The following is a 20,214-nucleotide window of genomic DNA, read 5'->3' as shown; positions in this document are numbered from 1 at the left end:
ATGCTCTGTTTACAAATGTTAGACTTAATCCCTGTATATTTTAGTTCCCCAAGTGATTGCTTCATGACCTGTTTCACAGAGCCTTGGGATTGTTGGTTAAGAGCAGCTATGTAAGAGTGTAAGATATGTTTCTTATGAACATGAACATTCTCCAAGACATTTTTTCTGTTGCTGTTACGGGGTTCTAATCACAGAAGCAGTGCAGAGCAAGTACATATATGGAGGAACTCCGCGGTAAATTATATACATATCCCCTTATCCTGTTGGCTTCCTGAGAGTGAATTAAATAAACACGTGCACTTATGATTGATTATGACATTTAAGGGCTAGAACTGTGAATTCTTCTTATTTTTATATCAGAATTCTCTTGAAGTTGAAAACAAGTGGAGCAGGATGTATAAAAATGATTTTGTGCCCAGGACTGATTTTACTCCCTCTGAACTTTCTTTGTTCTTCTAATTTTAATAGTAACCTCACATTTATATGAAGTTTGTATGGATCTGTTTCTACTTCTTTATATCACTGTCCAGGTCATAGTGCAGTATCAGTATATTCAGACATTCTGGTACATGGGGTTTGGAGCAGTGTTGAAAACAAACAAAAAAATCAAATGTTTATTTGGGAAGTATGCAGAAATTATATCAACTTTGCTCGGCTTTATAAAGAACACTTTCTTCCTTCTGCAGATGGGTTTGATAACATCATACGCGCTATGGGCTGCCTCTAGGACTTTTGGCATTTTTCTTCTCTCCAGGATTGTAGGTGGAATAAGCAAAGGGAACGTCAGCCTCTCCACAGCTATAATTGCTGACTTGGACTCTCCAAAAGCACGGAGCAAGGGCATGGTGAGTAACACATGTGGGGTATATGTTTGGGTTTACTGGGTAACTCTTAACTGATTTAAGGTGCTCAGAATGTCTTTCTCAGGTATGATCAAGTGTAAACATGACTTTATATACTGCCTTGCTTCTGAAAACATGACAGACCATTTTGCTGGTGAGCTCTCAGACTTTACTTGTTAGTGACTTTTACCTACAAGTGAAACACAGATGCCCTAGAGGTGGAAAAACTACTACCTCTATAAGTGTTGTATCTGTTACTCCTGCTGATAAGTGCAATCCTCATTATAACAGCTGAAAAATTGAAAGGTCTCCTGGCCCAGTTTTGGAAGCTGGAAGCCAGTTACAGGACAACCCATTTTTCTCACCTTTCCAAGCTGTGGAAGCGCAGCAGCACTGCACAGCACAGTGTGCCTTCTGACTTCCTTCAGAATCTGAGCTCAGAGGGTAAAGGATGTTGCATTTGGCTGACTGAGCAGCGAGTAGTATGAACTGCTGCTCTGTCCTCTCCCAGAAGGCACTGGACTAGGTGGAAACACCCTGTGGGCTGAACTCTGCCTGTGAATTACTAATTAGATCTTTTATCTTATAAAAACCTTGGGGACCCAAACCTCTTAACAGATTGTTATAAGCCACTGTGTAGGACAGCTGCTTCTTGGGAGGGAAAGCTTTAGATTTCCTAGTGATAGCTAATGAGTTTTCCAAGCAATTTATTATCGTTCTGGTAAGCCAAAATATATTTTTATTTCTGGAGAGGGACAGCCATACAGCACTAGTAAATAAAATGGTTCAGGGCTGATTTTTTAGGACCTGAGAGCAAGTCATATAGTACAGCAAGGCTCACATCCACATGGCTTATACTCTCTTCCGCAGCAGAGTAGGCATGTTCATTCTGCTTTCTGGGAAGGGAATAGCATCTGACATGCTATTCCCAAACTGTGATGGGGCATTGCCTGGGAGAGTGCTAGCTAGGCAGGCTGAAAGAACCCAGGAGACTGTGAGGTGACAGCTGATTGTGCCCTGGCCTTGTTTACTACTATAGATATAGTTAAATAGACTCAGGAAAGCAGGAGAATTGTGTCCTCAGATGACATGTGTTTGGGTCCTGCAAATGCGAGTATACATCTCTGAATATCTCTTAAAGAAAATGGGCCAGATCCTGCACTGTTCTATTCTTATGCGGTCTCACTGAGGCTGATGACTCAAATCAGTGCCCTTTTAAGCTCCCATAAATGTGTACAGATTCCACCTCTTCTTTCATATGCTCTGGTTTCATAGTGAGTTCATAAATCCTTTTTAGTACTTGCATTAAATTCAGGTTCTTCTGGGAAGCCTATCAGCCTGTTTGCTTTATGAGACATACATTTCTAAATACAGAAATTGCCGAAGCATTTTAGAAGCTATAGACATCATTATGAATTCCTACCATGGTGCTGTCCTCCCTTCTCCAGTTCTACACTACAAAAGTGTAGGATTATCTGGCTGAACAGTCCCTGAAGTAAAAATCATTATTTTCCTTCCCAGATTCCTTTCACTCATAACCACATTGCAGTTTGTTCCTGCCACTTTCCTCACTGGACAGAAAATAAAATTGGTTATTTGGAAATAACAGGTTTTTTCACACTTAATACTCTGTTTTGTACTCCCTACATCCTCAGGGTGGTTAAGGTCTGTATCTGGTTACATTTCTTTAAGGCAAATGTCAGGAAATCCAGACTATTTTAGAACTGAGCTACCTGAACAAACTAGTATCTAAAACTCAATGTCTGTGTTCATTGTATCACTGCAGGCAATGATTGGCATTGCTTTCTCCCTTGGTTTTACCCTGGGTCCCATGATTGGAGCTTACCTAGCCATGGAGACAGAGAAAGGAGAAGTCTTCTACCTTCGTTCAGCATTGTTAGCACTCATGTTTGCTGTGGCTGATTTAATTTTCATCTTCTTCTTACTTCCAGAGACACTTCCCAAAGAAAAACGGGTAAGTGGACTATAAATCTGAAGATCTGTGTTTCTTGCAAAACCTGGATTTGAGAACTGTTGAAATACTGGAAGCAACGAAAAGGGGACTGAGCCAGTATCTCAACAATTTAGCTCATTCCTGGGACTAGGAATTAATTATTATTATTCAGTCTGGTGTCAGAGTGGTTGCATGATGGTCCCACCTCCTAGCCTAGTGTAACATGAGAAATTCTTTATAGTTAACATGTCTGCTTAATTGCTGGGTTTGGTGTATTAGGTTTAAATTTCTCAAAAACTAATGGGACCCTAGAAGGAAGAGGGTGAATTTTAAACTATGATCATAGTGACTGCTTGAGGATGAATTTCAGCTCCTCATAAAAGTAAATGCATCAGAGACTGGATTTTCTTTCATTATATGTTAGAAATTTTCTTAACTATTATCTTGTCTTTGCTTGATTATTTTGAACACTCAAGTAGCAAGTGACTGTTATCGCTGAGCTGTGCTGTCTTCCACAGATACAAAATATCTACATGTGCTAAAATTCAGTGACTGATTGGATTTGTGGGGCCACACATTTATTAACGCTATGATTTAATATTATGTGATCAGATGCTCTCCAAGATACATCTGATTAAAACTCTCTTGGAGCAATCTCATTCGGTTGTGTGGGAGAGGCTGGATTCAGCCCTAGGTATCTGGGTGAAGCACTCTGAGGCTTTCAGCTGGATTGGATCTTTCCTATTGTCACTTGTTTCTCAGCCTTTGAAATGTTCTTTGTCTCTGGATAGCCAAACCTATTTGATACTGAGAATTGTTCTGGAAACTTTTGTCCGCAGTGCCCCTGCTGGGGCAAAACTTTAGACCTTTCTTGAGTGTTTCCCAGCAGGTTGTCAGGTTGTGTCTCATGTGAAATTGGTTGCTTGTGTTTATCTCCCCAAGCACTACAGCTTTTTTTTTTTTTTTTTTTCCCCACAGCTCTTCCATGTGTCATCTGTTCCACTTTTCTATTTGGCTGTTTCTAAACATTCTGGATAAAATCCTGTTCTTGGCTATAGCTGCACGCTGTGGGGTGGTGGCAACATGTTAACATAGGGAAGTGCTGTAGAGCAAATCTGTATTCTGTAAACAATTCCACCTTTGCTGCAGAAGGATAAATGGCTTCAGCGCCTGGTAGGAGTGTATGATGACTGAACACTTCCCTCCCCCTTCTACTGTCCTCTTGAGAGTTCTTCTGATAAGCTAGTCTGCCTTAGCCAACATGACTGAATTTTGATAAGAAAATGAGTGCTCTGTCCCTACTTTTGGGGCACTGTCTCTGTGCAGCAGCGGGTATTACATGAGGTGGGTTAGTAGATGCCTTTCACGGTCAGGTCCCAGTCATGCAAAACACGCGTGATGTTTGGCTGCTGATGAGGTACTGGTTTGTCTGGCATTGGAGCTTCTTGTGATCAAGTGTCAGTGTTGGTGCTTCTGTGCTGTTTCCTTTCAGCCTGCATCTGGGCAGTGGCTCCATGTGGTTTATGTGTACTAGGGTATTTGTAATTTCACTTATTAGGCTGCCTTGCACTTTTCTTTGGTAATTCTTCCCACTTTGAGTGAGGGAGGAACACTTTTCTTGGCCTGTGGATGACAGAGGAAAGGCAGGTATGTTGGCTGCCTTTCTGGAACTTGGCTGGGCTGAGCTGGAGCAGGTGCTCCCAAAGTATAGGAGTGGATGCATTGGAAGGACAAAGCTGTACAAAGAGGGGAAATGATAATGATAACCCATAGGAGGATGTGCCAATGGGATCAGACATCTGTTTCCTTTTAATATGCTGTGTTCTCATGATATTCTTGTTTCTCTGTCAGTCCTTTCACAGGAGAAAATAAGTATTTCACAATCATTCATGTTGGAATTAACTTGTAGAAAGGGGAAGGTGGAGGGGGGCAGGGGGAACAAGGATGAGGTTTCATACAGAGAAAACAGAATTTGTGCTGTTCTTCTTGGCCTTTATTTCAACTTTTCCAGAAGTTTATCAGGTGAAGAGTGACTAGAGAACTGTACCTTTCATCTATCAGAGACACTGGTTTTATGTCAGGTGGCCAAAAGCAGCTCTTGCTGTGACCTCCTTGAGAGAAGGGAGGAATAGAAAGGTCTCTAATGGAATCTGTCCCCTTTAAGAGCTTTTGACTTAATTTTTAACTAAGCTAGTCATGGGCAAGGCTGCCTAGCTGAAGGGAGGGTCACGCAAAATTTTCCTGGTGTCCAGCTAATCATGTAAGGACCATGTATAGGGCTATGCATCATCACTAGCAGACTTATGGAAAAGCAAGGCTTTTTCCTATGCTTACTAAACAGTGTCTGATTTGAAGGGTAAGGCTGGAGCTTGGAAGGCCCAGGCTGTATTCCTGATTTGGACTGACTCTGCCTTCAAGACATGTTACTTAGTTAAAAAAAAAAAAAAAAAAAAAAAAGTAAACAAAGACACTGGGAAAAAAGTCTGCCATTCAAGGTGACTTTTGGGGTGACCATGAAGTAAAATTGAGCTATTTTGGAGTAATAAATCATAGGCATAGAAATTAAATACAAGTTAGATGTTGCAGGTTTTGAACCTGTGAAGAATCTAAACTCCATCCAGCTGGACATTGACTGAAACTGTCAGTGTACACTTTGTTGTTTGGGAGTGGTGAAACACTTTTGTCAGTTCTAGAACAAGATTTTCATTATCAATTGGTGGATGAAGTCACTTCTAGATCACTGCTTCCAGGGCAAAGATAGCAGAAATTAAAAGCCATTTATATGCACATACACACACATACTAAAAAATATCTAATACGTGTATATGTATTTCATAAAACACTTCAGATTTTAAACATACACACATAAAATGTACATCCTCTACTGCCTTGTAGTGCAAAGCAGCTTGGCACACTGTCTGACATGGAGAATAATTCAAAACAGGTACAAACTACAGGTTTTTGGTTTTTTTTTTATTACTGCAAACATGCTTGAAGAGAGTTGCTTGTTACCAGATTCTCTATGCTGTAGTACAAACACCACCATGCCAACAAATGCAGGAACTGAGGATTACTACAAGCCAGCTTCAGGAAATCCTCTTACAGACCTTTTAAAAGCATGAGGAAGCTGCTTCTTGGGAGCGTCTGTTTACTCTCTCCAATACATGCAGCGGAAAGGGAAATAAATATCCCAGTTTGTTCTGTGTGGATCAGCAGCTTTATGGCTTTATTCAAAACCGGCCTGGTATATTGAACTGGTTGCTGTTGTGAGACTAATGGGATCCAGAGCTCTGCTGTTGGATACTCAGAAGCTCTGACTATCAAAACAAGACAGGGGACATGTTAATACCATATTGAAGGTTCATTTGTTTGCAGCTTTATTAAATCCAGTTCAAATGAGTCCTCAGGTCATGCACCAAGATGAAGTTCCACTGATAATTTGACCTTTAATCTCTGCCCTCAGGGGGGTAATAGATCCCTCCCTCCCTATCGGGGAAGAGAAGGAAGTTGATCAGATAAAGTCTGTGCAGTGCTTTGAAGATGTGAAATACTGAGTGTGGTTATACAGGATTCTTGAGTCTGTTTTATCTCTTCCTTGGACTGTCATGTAGAGTGACAGTCTAAATTCTCCTACTTTAAAAGGAATTGTTTCCTTAAGAATTTATACATTATTTCTTCTTCAGTGTTTTAACTTAAGAAGAAAAAAATGAATTAAATTCTCTGTAGATGAAAGAATAAGCGTCTCCTAAGCACTGGTGGATAAGGAGCAGGGAGAATGCCACTAGGTGTGTAATTAGGTTGAGATGTATGCAGAAGGACCAGAAGTGCTACAAAATAAATTTTCCTCTTTAAAAAGCTGTACAATGTGACTGGGCATAATCGCTCTAGAAATCTCTCTAACAACCTCTCCAAAGATTCTCTCTAAAAATTATATTTTCCTTTTTGTCCCCAGGAGGTGTCACTGGCTGGCTAAGAGAACAACCAGTACAAAACCAGAGCATTGTTTGATGTGCTCCAAGTATACTATTCTCAGACTTGTAACACACAAGCAAATCCGCACCTTCCCATGAGCTTGCAGGCAGATGTGCCATTATTTTCCCAGTAAATGTTCATTGGACATGAGGGGTGATGCACAAGTTGAACCAAATAAAGCCACCTTCAAGGGTGTGGAGAATGATCCTCTTCTGCTTTTTAAGAACTCGGAGCAGAATCTGTTTTCTGTCTTCAGGGAAAGCTGCTATCAGTGCTCTACCTTCTAGTTATAGCGCTGGAGCCAGTTCTGTGTTCAGAAGGTCTGGGCTGTTGCGGTCACTCAAACCCCAATGCCAGTTGTCTTGTTTCATCTCAGCTGATTTGTGTAGGTGTAGAAGCACATTTGACTGTTACTGTCAATTCCCTGCAGTAGTTACTACACCAGGTTTTTAAATAAACCTCTTTCTTTCTCTGATCAGGTCTCTTCTGTGACATCTGGATTTCAGGCAGCAGTTGACTTGCTCAGTCCTTTGGCTTTATTTCAGTTCTCTGCAGTCACCCGAGGAAAGGAATCCCCTTCAGAGGCAAGTAAGTGTTAGATGGCTTTTTATATTAATATCATATGTCTTTTTTTTGTGGTGGTGGTTTCTAAGTGAAAACTTTACTCAGATGATTTCAGAAGCAGTGCTCTGTTCACTCATTTAAAACCCACCTTACTAACTTATGAACAAGGAATTGCAGGTTCTGTTGGATGCTGGTCCTGTTATTCCCAAAATAAGTTTTTGGAGGTTAGTGTTTTGAAGATTTCTGACTTGCTGCTTGCTTTTTCTTCAGGTACTGGCTGCAGCATGGGGTAGGCTTTAGTGAGTGAAAAGATTTAAAAAGATAGATCAAGGCATGAGTAAGGGAGAAGTGAGTTAGCTTATGCAAGCTGCAAACCAGGAAACTTCAGACTGGAAATTTATTTCTCAGTAAATAGGTAGGGGTAGGATTTGAGCTGGCCATTTCTCTACATGAAATTATTTAAGCTGTAGAAAATAAATCAGTGTTTGCCACCAACTTATTCAGTACTCCTTGCTGCTACATCAGGAATATTTGTAATCAGTAATCATTGATGATCAGTAATCATCAGTAATATTTGCCAGTTTGGAGAAAACCTGTTAAACCTTGCATTGGCAGTAAACCAGGTAAGGTAATCTGTCACAGACCATTTGTAGCTTAGAAGAAGGGATACTGTGCTTTAGCCAGTATCATCCTGAGAGCAGCCTCAAGGTATTAGGTGGAATACAGGTATTGATTAAAATAAATAAATAAATCCTCATATAGGTGAGGAGGATGTGAGTGTGAGGCAGAGGGGCTGGACTGGGTGAGTGGGACCAGAGTGACTCAGAGAAAGATCAGTCTTCTTGGCTCTCCTCCCCTCATACAAAGGCAGGTAGTGGGCAGAAGTCATTTTATGGCATGTCTTGTATGGTTATTTAAAGTGAGCGTCTGAGGTGAGAACTTCTCCGTGTACAGCTGATAAATGTTGCTCTGCTGTTGTTGTTATGTTCTGAAGCTATGCTTGAAAAACACCACGGTGTTTCTCCCCCCCCCCCCGTTTGTTTTTTTGTTTGTTTAGATCTTCAGAATCTCAAAATCTTGGGCCTGGCTTATTTCCTGTACCTCTTCCTGTTTTCCGGTTTGGAGTATACACTGAGTTTTCTCACTCACCAGAGATTCCAGTTCAGCAGGTATAACACACTTAGAAGATAAATGTTGTATATTTTGTCTAGGATATTTTCTAAAATCTTGATTTAGTGTCTCTTCATTTATTTTCAAGAGAGACTTTATGAGGTTAGTAAAAACACTCAGAAGCAATCACTGAATTCAGTGATACTTGGGCTTTGCAGGGAAGAATTTATGAAAATACAGGCACACTGTTTATCATGAAAGGAAATACCAAATCTACAATTTCTAGTATCTAGAGAAAATCAATACACAAGATTAAATTAAAACTCCTGAAATATAGCTGAGCTAGTTGTATTGATTATAATAAAACCTTCTCTCTTCTTGCCCAGAAGAGTTCTTCAGTATCTTGAAGCACAGAAGAGGCGAAGGATGGAGGGATAGCTATGTGATTATATTTGCTCATCAGAGTTCTGCCTTTTATATGATGTACAGTCATTATATCATAGAGTTTGTTTTCCTTTAGTCAAATACTTGAGAAGAAAGAGAACAGAATCCACTAACAGCAGCTCAGCTGGAAATACTTTTCCTGCCAGCTCATAAAAAGATTTCCAGCCAGGGGCATGATCTTGCAGCTTGATTCCTTATGTGTGTCCTTTCCTTTGAGTAATTTTCAGGGGGTTGTCTCCTCTTTCCCTGTCTCTCTTTCATTACAGTTCGTGGCTTAACTAATGTGTGTGCATCAAGGGAAGGTTTTCTAGTGTATTAAGGTTGCTTCTGTAGAGTCCTTTCAGGACAGCCATGCAGTGAGATGCACAACTCAATGCTGACAGTACAGGCTGTGTGACAGAGAAGCTTGTTATGGAGGTGAGGACTTTTAGCTGAGAATATCCACATAATTTAGTAGATAAGAGGGGTGAAAGGAAAATTTGAAGAAATATTTAAGGCTGGAGGGAGTGATGTTTCACTGTTCCTGGTGCAGTACATGATCACCACCATGCCAGTGCCCCTGTTGTGCCTTGGTGGCCTTAATGAAACTCTGCACGAGTGGTGGCAGTGGTGGTGAGAAAACAAAACACTTGTTCCTTGGAAACCAACAACTCTTGTGCGTATGATACAGGGTAATTAACATGCTGATTCTTTGTGGGCCACCCTAGAAATGATAAAACTACATCATAGCAGTCTAGAGATGATTGCACCATTTGCCAGCAGCCATCCCATCTCTACGTAAGACCTCATGGGTTAATATTCTTGCTGTCTGCCATGGAAACTCATGTCAGCATATTATGAACTTTGCACTGCTCATGCAAGCACCAAAACCCATTTTCTCTCTTTTGTTCAGAAAAGAGTCTACACTGAACCTGTGAATCCCAGGGTGGAATGCTCTGTGCGTGACTCCATAATCTGTGTTTTCGCCTCCCTTCTAGCATGCAGCAGGGCAAGATGTTTTTCTTTATTGGAATAACAATGGCTGTGATCCAGGGAGGCTATGCTCGCCGAATCAAGCCAGGAAATGAAATAAGAGCTGTAAAAAGGGTAATTTTTTTTTTCTTTTCCTCCACAAATCTGATATGTTAATTTTCAGTCCAGAGTGCAATGAAGGTTAGTTGGAGGCTATAACTGTACTTGTCAAATTAAAAAAAAAAAAGTCTCATCCAGCTAAATGCCTTCTCAACACCTTGGTTGTTGAGCACTTACCAGTCTAATTAAACTCTGGAACATTAGAGCCATTTCTTACCTTATCAACTATATTATTGAAACTTTGAGCTTTTCATGTATAACTGAGGGAATGAGAATAGAGTGTCTGTTTGCGCAAGCTAGGTGAAATGCTGTGAAGGTTATGCTTTCTTTCAGTGATTCCTCTTGCAGTGCAGACATTGAAACACAGCTGATCTGTGACTCATTCTGGCAAATTATTTTCAGGGACATCATCAGTCTGGCCATCTCTGTGTTTGTCAGGCTTTCCCTAGAGTACATTTCACTGGTGGACAAGGGTAAAATAGATTCTACCTCCAATCTTCAATTTGTGATTATCAGTATTGCACATAACAATAGCATGTACCAATGTTCAGACTGTAGTTTCACTGACAAAAGTGTACATTTTTTTGTTTTGCTTGCCTCTTTCCTCATAGAACTGCTGCTGTAGTACTGGGGTGACAGGGAGAGGTTCCCTGCAGTTTATACAGCTGTGGGACAAGTACATATGTTTTGTCATTTATGTTTGTGTGTGCAAACAAAGCAGGTTTCGAGTGTTCTTGAACTTTTGTTGTCTGATTGGTAGTAAGTGTGCTTGGACTGTTAAAGCCTCCATCAGTTTACTGTGAGGGTGGTGAGGCCCTGGCACATGTTTCCCAGAGAAGCTGTGGCTGCCCCCTCCCTGGCAGTGCTCAAGGCCAGGTTGGACAGGGCTTTGAGCAACCTGGGCTAGTGGAAGGTGTCCCTGCCCATGGCAGGGGGGTTGGGACTAGGAAATCTTGAAGGTCCTTTCCAACCCAAACCAGTCTAGGATTCTATGACTATACATTATTTTAAGACTGTTTCAACGGTGGCAGGGTAATAAAGATTACCAAAGTGCACTGCATTAGAGTGAATTGACTCAGCTTTTCTTAGCTGGGGAAATCATCTCTGTCCTACTCCCTGGCAGCTAAAAGTTAATGGCAGTTTGTTGTGTCACATAGGAAGCATTTCTCTGTGAATGAAAACTCACAGGGCTGTGTTAGTGCCCCTTTATCCTGTGCATCGACATCCTCCATGTACTCTGCCAGCCTGCTGTGTTTGCTGTCACTGCACTGCAGTTTATGCTAACTGTGGTTTGCCCCACTAATTGTAACACACCTTCCTCTTCCCTGTACTGGGAAGTGTAGTGATTCGCAGAAAAAAAAAACTCTACGACTCAAATAGAGTTATAAAGCAGGTATGTTTACTCCGGCCGGGGTGCAAGCCTTGTGGAGAAATCCCCTGCTTGTTTCCAGTGGCTCATTTATAACAGAATCCTCAAAATGAGACATTTGGTCGGAGTGAATACCCTCTTTTATGAAACACGCAGCAGCTTTTAACTGATCTGTCTTTCCTGCGAAAGCTCTGTATGCCAGGGGAACATCACAGGGAAACTGAAGTCCAGGCTCTTGGAGGAGATGAAGAATGTTTTTAGGTTTGAATTTCAAATGCCATTCCCCACCACTCCTCCTGCCTGCCCCCCTTTTTTTTCTTCTTGACTCCAGAAGTATGGACTCTGAAAGCTAAAGATAAAATCAGTCAGTACGACTGACAAAAAGCAGAGGAGCTGTAGTCCTGTTGCACACAAGCTTTTTGATCTCTTGTGCCAGCTCAGGAGGTAAAGTTAAAGCTGGATTTCTGTCCAGTTCAACACAGAACAAGAGGAAAAATCAAAAACCAGTAGATCATGTGAGAGAGAATGCTGTGAAAGCATCTTTTTCTCAACTGTGGGAAATGGGTTGTGGGAGAACTATAGCCTGTGTTCTAGGTGACAGCAGCCTGCATGTGGTCTGCAATCATGGATAGTGAGAGAAAACAGAAGAAAATTGCGCTGATTTGTGGCCATCCAGGTGAATTTGAAATGTCTACTCGGGAAGAAGTGGCACTCTGCTTCTACCTTAAATGTAGTCCCATCAGTGGAGAAGAACTGGCAGGACACCTAGAGCTAGGCTTTAACAAGCGGAGCTTAAATGTAACCCTGTGACTCATTCATTTTGCAGGCTATTATGTTGCTGATTCCAGCTTTCTTGTTAATTGGATGGGCTGCAAGTGTGACCATGCTGAGTGTTGGACTGTTGCTGTACTCTTTTGGTGAGCTGTTCAACATACACTGAAGGCTAAGCACAAATCATTTTTCTTCATGTATTAATTCACCCTGTTAAAAAAGATGCACTTCTAATTTCAAACTATAAGTAACAGAAAGTTGACATTTCTGTTTATAAAATATGAAAGAAATCGTGTCCCTTTTTTTTATGATGCTGTTTGTATCACCAGAAGTTGCCATGGTGATATTTGGAAGCATCCCCAGTGCTCCTGTTGTCCTGTCTCACTGCAGAGCTCTTGAGAGTGTTTTTTCCCTCCTCTTATCGGACCTGGAAGCAAAATACTCACTAAGTAGCTCAGCTCAGGAGAAGGGAGACAGCATGTTTTTGTGTCTGTGGTGGCTGCATTATCTCTTAGGTAACAGGCTGCAGAGACCTGCAGGCTCTGAAGCTGAAGGCGGGAGCGTAGGGGTGAGGGAGCGTGGGGGTGGGTCAGCGTTGCCCTGAGCAGTGTGGCCCAGGGCCCTGCGGGCTGCACACCGCTCTGCTCTCTTGTGTTGCAAACTCTGGCTCAGGGAGGGAGCAAAACTCTATGTATTTCTGATAAGTGCAGTTGGTTTTCAAAGATGTTTAAGAGTTTATGTAAGTAATAGTCTGCCAATCTAAGCTGTTATTCAGGGAAACGTGTGAATGAAGTTGGATTAATCTACTGAAGTGCCTATCTATCTGAAAAGAGATTTCAGATATTCCCAGAGCTGCTAACTGTTGTTAAGAAGCTTCAAATATTACAAAAGGAGAAGACTAGTCTTTTGCATGATACTGCTTGATTTGAGAGTAAACTGTAAACCACAGAATACATCTGTTTAGTAGCTTGCTTGTCTAGGGACACCTGTGTTTGACAGGTTTCAAAATCTACATCTTACCTACAGATTAACTTGCTTTTGTAAGTCCACTGGTGAGGAGGGGTGAGAGGAGGAGGTATTAATTTTGTCTAACTGTGCTTCTAAATTAGGTGCTGCATCTTCCTAGGCTCCATACCTAGACCCCATTTCTTCCCCAGTTAAGCCAGCCAGAAATGCGTCTGGAGGGGCCTCTTTTCTCCTTGTTTCCTGCCTCTGCCCCAGGAGTGAGGGCACCTGCCATTAAGGCAACATGTCTGTTGTTCCTGCTCTCCAATTGTCCTTTTCTTCCCAGAAAAGAGTCTGCTTTGTATGCTTAAGGCACTTCCTTCTTGGCAGAAAAGGCCCCTGTTTCAGTAAGAGGGCAGTGATTATGTCCAAAAATTTTGTAACCTCTTCTTCTTGGACTTGAATGTCTGATTTCCCAAGACAGAATGTAGCTGCCCCTTTCATCCATGGGTAGGGTAAAGCCATATGCATGGGGACGGTGTGATTCTGTGCGCAGCCACCTCTGTTGGAAATACGAGCTCCAGCTGACAAGACCACAGCTATTTGGAAAACTACCAGTGAGCTGATCTGACCTATCCACCCCTTTCCTGTGGGCTCACAGAGTGAGAGACACTAATGCGAAACATCTGTGCGGAGCACTCGTGGCTCTGGGCTCTTCGTGCAGGTTGGCTTTGAGAGGGTGTTTTCATTATTGAACCAGATTAAACCTGATGATTCATTGTTGGTACAGTGCCCCAGAGCTCGGCATATTTCTCTGCAGTAGTAACGAGTTTGGGCCACATGTTTTTCACTATTGCTCTTGTAAACGTTCTGAGCTCTCTGCTGTTCATTGACAGTCTTTTTTGTGGATTTTTCCAGCTGCGGCCATCGTTATCCCATGTTTGTCAGCAGTGGTGTCAGGCTATGGTGAGTGTCTTTCCTGCTCTGAGCAGCAGCCCTTGGCCACATAACTGACCTTTGTATAGACCTGGCTCAAATACAGAATTGACCTCAATTTGGTGGTGTAGGGCCACCTCGGAGCTGAATGTTGGACTGGTGACTCGGGCTGCTGCTTGGCTTTATAAAAGTCCTCTTTTTCCCCAGATGCATTAACAAGGAAAGCAGAAATGCTGCTCCACACTGTACTGGTGTATCCTTGACACGATACCCACCCCTGCAGGAGAGAGGCTAAAAGCCTGGAAGCGAGCCCTCCCCGGTCAGGTGTGTGCTGCCCCTTTCCAGCGCAGCCAGCGATCCATGACTGCAGTTACCTGCAGTGGCAGCGCGCTGGGCTGTGGGCCGTATGCTGGAGGTGCTGCAGCCTTTGGCTCCATCCCTTCTGTGAGTGTCCTTCACATGAGGGAAGCCAAGTGGGGCTGCTGGAGACAGGAGGACAATATCCTGACCCTGGAAAATTCAGAAACATCCCGCAAGGGAGCACAGTCCCCAAACTGACTTATAGCTGTTTCTGAAAACTCTCAGCACTCCATAATGCGTCATTTCAGAGCTAACAAACAGGAACAATCTGTTCAGTGACCATTAGTGTCACACTGTAGGTTTGTACTGTGTAACAGAGCTTGTCCCAGTGCAACAGGGAAACTTGCAGCAGCCTTATTCCTGGTTATGATTAAGAAGATGAGGCAGAGTGGGCAAAGGCCACAACCCGCACTGAGCAGGGACTGGCCTGAGTTCTCTAAAAGAGATGCCAGCCATCGCTGCCAGCAGTAATCATTTCTTCCCAATTCCTTAGAAAAGACCTAAGGAACCTTCTGAAACCTCCTGGGTTTGTGGTGCTGGTTGCTACGTAACCCTGTAAAGCAGAGGTAGCTGCGTTGCCATCTGTGGATGACACAGTTCTTTCTTTAGCTTTGGTTTAGTTGGTTGCCAGCACTACGGTGCTTGCTGGGGGGAAAAAGTAAATCTTTGCTCATTAATGTCACTATTATGTTGCTCTTATGTAACTTGCATCAAAGCTTCTGTATTTATTATACACCTGTGACTCCAAGCAAATGTGGGGTACAAGGTAAAGGTTTTGGTGGTGGTTTTTGCCGGGGAGGCGGTGCACTGCACACTGTCCATGACAAGCCCTGGTGTTCTGTCCGTGTGGCAGCCATGTTCGTCTTGGTTGGTGGAGGGGGAATCAAGGCAGCTTGGGCAGGGAGTGTGAAATGAAAGGAGGGGGAGATGGGGGAATTATCTCTGGAAGAGCTAGAGCCCTGCCCTGCTCTGCCTGTGTTCCCTGCCCCAAGCAAAGCCTCCATGCTGAGTAGCAGCTCTCTGCTTGCACAGGCTCTGCCAGCCAGAAGGGCCGAGTCATGGGGATCCTGAGGAGCCTGGGCGCCCTTGCCAGAGCCCTGGGACCCATCCTGTCGGCTACAGGTGAGTGTGGCCTTGTGCTCCTTCCTGCTTCTGCCACCCTCCAACCTCCCTCTGCCCCCACAGCCCAGGTGTCTGAAGGAAAAGGGGAAGGGGAAGCACAGAACGTTTCAGAGCCATAAAGTTGTTTCTGCAGAAGTGGTACCCCTCAGAGCTGCACCAGGGGCAGGACATGGTCCTTGGTAGCACCAGCAAAAGCCTCATGAATGAATTTTAAAAGTTTGTACAAGCAGAGATAATTTGGTATTGCCTCACTCTTTAAAAATTCCAGCAACAGCATCCAACTAACCAAGCCCCAGGTGGAGCTGTGGGGGCAGCGGAGCACCCCAGAGGGAGTCAGAGACTGACCAGGCAGCCTTGCCTTTCCTGGGCTTAATTTTAGCTGCTTTAGCAAGTGACCCCGCCTGCTGAGGGGCCACCTGGGCACTGGGTAAGTGGGAGTTGGTGAAATCAAGGTTTCCTGTGCTGTGGTAACTGGTTCCACACAGCTCATGAAGCTGCAGCCTATAATGTGCCATAAAGAACTTTTCAGAGCATCTGTAACCTGTAAAGAGTCCACACTCCTGCCCCGGAGCCCAGGGCATGGGCAGGGCCTAGCAGCCCTGGCTAAGGCCAAACCCAGCTGTGCCTAAGGAGCACAAGTGTCCCCTGTACAGGGTTCAGTTCCCCAAGCAATTAGAGGGTAAAAAGGGACAGAATGAGGGGAAGCAGCCACGCAGCAAGTCAGAACGTGACCTTGGACACCTAATGTTGAGTTTGAGCAAAGCCAGAACCTGTTTCCTGCCCCCGTCCCTGCACCAAGCACTGAAAGGAAGAGCTCACAGCAAAACTGCTCCTGAGTGCAGCACTTGTCCTGCCCTTGCCCTCCCACCCCAGCCCTGTGTTGGGGAGTGTTTCACAGGATGAGGCCGGTACCAGCGGTGAGAGACCTTCTAAAGCAGCAAGAGACACTGCCAGGAGCAGCTGTGGAGGAGCTGCTGGGGTGGTGAAGTAGTTGCCCTGTAAAGCTGAATGAGCAAACAGGAACTTCCCCGCTGTGAGGTGGGCAAGGATGAGAATTCCCCGGGTACAGTAACCCCGGCTAATGCGGTGTTCCCTCAGATGAGAACCAGCACTGCTGGTGGCCACCCCCTTTGTAACCTTTGTGCCAGCGAGGAGGGGCAGTGACAGATACAGTAGTTCTGTGCTCTCTGGTTGTACCAGTGAGTTGTGGGGAGCAGCAGCTTTGGGGGCCTGTTCGCAGGGATGCAGGGACAAGCACACTAACCAGCTACATTGTGTTTCTTTTGCAGTTTACTGGCTGGCAGGGGCAGAGATTTGCTTCACTGTCTGTGGAGCTTTGTTCCTCATCCCCTTCGTTTTACTTGGTTCTATAAAACAGCCAACTAAAGAGGAGTAGGAAGTAACCACAGAACTATCACCAGCTTCCCAGGACCTCTCCATGACCCCACTCTTGGCAAAACAGTTGAGTAAATGATGAAGATCATCAGACAGGCGGACGCGTGACAGCGGCATGGTGTGATCGGCCCAATCCCCTGTCAGGTGCTGCGGAGCAGCGCACACTCTGCTCCTCCCTGCCCCTCGCCCTGCCCCACCAGCACACACCAGCCCAAAGCCCCTGCCTGCAACCAGGTTTGTCTGGGTCGGACCAGCACAGACCCAACCCCGCAGGCAGCTCCAGCAGGGAGGTTCTAGACGGCTGTCACGAGATCACCACAAATGCTCCGTGGGCCTGAGAGAAGCTGTACCAACGCCTTAAAACACCAATCAATCACAACCAAGAGGGAGAAGCTTACTACAGGCTGCCTGAGCCCAAGGGATGCTTTGGCACCAGTTGGACTGTTTTTAATATACAGTTAAATTTTGAGCTCTTCTTTATATTATGTTTTTTGATGACCAAGCGTCGTTGTTCTTTTTGCATTACAAATAAACTGTTACATTGTACAGGTGTCTGGGCAGTTAATCACAGTTAAGGTGTTACACCCCTCTGCACCAAACACAGGGCTTCAGTGAAGCCAGAGCAGGGTCCTCAGCTCCACCTGAGGTGCAAAAGCCTCCTGCCAGGAGCCAACCTCCAGCACTCGCTGTCCTGACTCCCAGGCGGGGTGGGGGGAGCTTCTGCCTCCTGCCCAGCTGGGGAAAGGAAGCCCTGCAGCAGCTGACTGAGTAACAACTGCTTTTATGCATCTCAGAAAATACTCCACACATTAATCATTAAAAGAAAATGGAGCAAATTAAATTCAACAGGCAACAGCATCAATCTGTACAACAGCAGAAGACTTCTTTAAAGAGTTTTATTTGTGAGTAGAACTTAATGATACAAGAAAGAAAGAAAAATACAGGACTTTATTCTGCCCCAAAGTGTGTAACCATACCATACATGACTACATTTCATATTGTAATACAAAGAATTAAAAGAACAAACTACAAAATTAGAAATTAAGAGTCATTGCATATGTGGTCAAGATAGATGGAGGGACTCCATTAAAGAACTGAAACATATAGCAATTAGTCATTGAATTACGACCCTGCAATAAAACACAATTTAGCAAAATAAGTATTGTATGCTTCCTAGTGTACAGAGACATACAAGGTTAATACAAGCTGAAAGCCATTCGTGCCATGCAGTCCTGACTAACATCGCTGTTCAGGGGCTCTCCCACACGGTGCTTCCCTGCTGCTCTGGGCCACCCCCCTCTACCCCTTCCACAACAGGTGACCTCACATTTCTCACCGTACCAATTCCTACCTCGAAACTCTTCTCTCATCTGAAGCTTTACAGCTCTAATTCCCCTTTCAGCTGTTTCCCCTTTGCTGCCAGAAACCAGCCCGAGGTACCAGCACCTCCCAGCCTAACATAGGCCTCTTTCAGGCGTGGCTGCGTCCAACCGCTCAGCCCACCTCTCCCCTTTGATGCTTTCTGCTGCATGAATGTAAGGCGTTAGTTTTCTATTTTACCAATTGCAATGTTTAATATTGTCCTAAAAGGTTACATCCCTATTCTGTGTTGTTACAGACACTGTGAGTCAGCGTGTTTCCCTCTCCCACGCAGGGGTGTCAATGGTGTCTGCTGCTGAAACCAGAAATGGCTGCCAGCCTTCCCTGCTTCTGGCTGGGGTCTGGAGAATTCCTGCAAGCTTTACCTGTCTGATCTTAAACTACTTTTACAATTAAGTGATAGACAAAAGCATGGCAATAACTGCAAAATAGTGAAATCAGTGGTCAAAGTGATTTTCTTTACCATGCTACATATTAAACAAACATTTATAGCAAACGGTGAAAATACATCTCTAAGGGTACTGGGGATTTCTGTACTTCACTGCTGGCAACAAAGAAAAAAATCATTAAAGAAATGCCAGTTTTTTGTAAGGGAAAATAATTAGTATTAAACAAGGTTAAATATTCAGTGTAATGCATTTACATTTTTATCATGGGAAGGAACAAACACAAAAGGCTGCAAATAGGGTTTACATGCAGCAGGTCTGCATGTGCACCCAAGGGATTTTTAAGAGGAAAAAAAAACCCCTGTGCTAAAGCCCAAAATACAACTGCCCATGCTTCACACACCACCAGCTGAAAAACTTCCAAAATACTTTTAATACTGTTACTTTTTAACCTTTTCTAACAGCCAAATTACCATATGACTGATTCTTAGGGAGGCAAGATTGAAAGACAATTTCCCTTAGACTCTATTCACCAGAAATAAGATTGGGCTCTTTCAATGCACAACATGAGCGGAACACACCACAGTTATTTTAGTCCTAGACATCAAAGATGGTTTCATGTGCCAGTTATAAAATAAAACAAAGTAAAAAACACCTTCATTTTGTTACAACAGTCAGAGGGGAGAATGAGAGGAAGGAATGGATAGCCTCAAAGCTTGATTAGAACATGGTCTGTGATCACAAGCTTGCAGAAGTTTACATGTCAGTTCAAGAATACATCCCCCTTGAAAACACCACTGCAAAAGCATCCTCTCTGAAAGTCAATATTTAAGAAGAAATTTACTTGTGACTTGGAACAGACTACTGGAAAATAATGCTTCTCATGGTAAGCAATATGTCTTTTATTTTTAATCATTAACCTTTTTTTATTCTTTTGTAAAGCAGTGCAGGCTTTAGATTTTAAAAAGTGATTTAATGCCTTCCTCGTGGAAGTCATTTATGTTTAGTTACAAATTAGGGATCAGGTCTGTGGTAGCTGCTGAAAACACAGGATTAGCACCTTTTTGGACACTAGTTTCTGGTTATAACCTTAAACAATCAAGCCATAAATTGGGGGGGCTGGTTGGATAACTTGTTGCATTCATTTACATAAGAAGACAAAACACTCAGTACGATCTGGTACATTCTAGTGGTTAATGGATTTTAAAATATGACAGTGTTTCTGCAGTGTGTTTGGCCTTTAGGAGTCACTCTTCTTTTTGCTCTTCTTCAGGAAGGAAGGAGTGCGAAACTTCTTTTTCTTTTTCGATGGGGACTTCCCTGGAGATTCATCACTACCTGCATCAGCTGCTGTCCCCTCCTCAGCTGTTGGTGTTACTGGCTCTTCAGCAGGTTGAGACTGGGGTTCCTTATTTTCCACTGCAGGTGGCTCCGTTTGGCTTTTGGGCACATCTTCATCACATCTCCCTTCCTCCTTTCCTAAGGGAGGGAAGCCGAGTGCTTCTGAAGGCTCATCAGGGGTGAGATCTGGGAGGGTTTGCTTGAAAGTTGCAGCATCACTGTCATCTTTGTAAGTCTGGTCCTGCTGTGTCT

At 43.6% G+C, this 20,214-nt stretch overlaps 2 protein-coding genes across 15 annotated transcripts in view; one reads left to right on the top strand and one right to left on the bottom strand.

Annotated features, from left to right (window-relative positions):
- MFSD10 (major facilitator superfamily domain containing 10) overlaps positions 1 to 19,581 on the top strand; it is a 27,818-nt gene extending 8,237 nt beyond the window's left edge. For both annotated transcript variants that reach the window (XM_026846830.1, XM_026846829.1), the window contains exons 5-13: positions 687 to 845; positions 2,629 to 2,817; positions 7,248 to 7,356; positions 8,390 to 8,501; positions 9,864 to 9,972; positions 12,153 to 12,243; positions 13,961 to 14,008; positions 15,371 to 15,460; positions 16,750 to 19,581. In XM_026846830.1, coding sequence (XP_026702631.1) covers positions 687 to 845; positions 2,629 to 2,817; positions 7,248 to 7,356; positions 8,390 to 8,501; positions 9,864 to 9,972; positions 12,153 to 12,243; positions 13,961 to 14,008; positions 15,371 to 15,460; positions 16,750 to 16,856 — 1,014 coding nt within the window. In that variant the 3' untranslated portion in view covers positions 16,857 to 19,581. The remainder of the gene's footprint in view (positions 1 to 686; positions 846 to 2,628; positions 2,818 to 7,247; positions 7,357 to 8,389; positions 8,502 to 9,863; positions 9,973 to 12,152; positions 12,244 to 13,960; positions 14,009 to 15,370; positions 15,461 to 16,749) is intronic.
- Positions 17,741 to 20,214, bottom strand: part of ADD1 (adducin 1) — a 65,515-nt gene continuing 63,041 nt past the window's right edge. For 11 of the 13 annotated variants that reach the window (XM_026846813.1, XM_026846814.1, XM_026846816.1 and 8 more), the window contains one exon: positions 17,741 to 20,214. In XM_026846813.1, coding sequence (XP_026702614.1) covers positions 19,862 to 20,214 — 353 coding nt within the window. In that variant the 3' untranslated portion in view covers positions 17,741 to 19,861. The other 2 variants (XM_026846822.1, XM_026846826.1) reach the window with 1 other exon arrangement.

This window comes from Athene cunicularia (assembly GCF_003259725.1).
Source record: "Athene cunicularia isolate RWA chromosome 4 unlocalized genomic scaffold, athCun1 chr4_part1, whole genome shotgun sequence".
NCBI lineage: Eukaryota > Metazoa > Chordata > Aves > Strigiformes > Strigidae > Athene > Athene cunicularia.
Note: the sequence above shows the minus strand (reverse complement) of the source record. Positions and strands in the feature narration are given on the sequence as shown.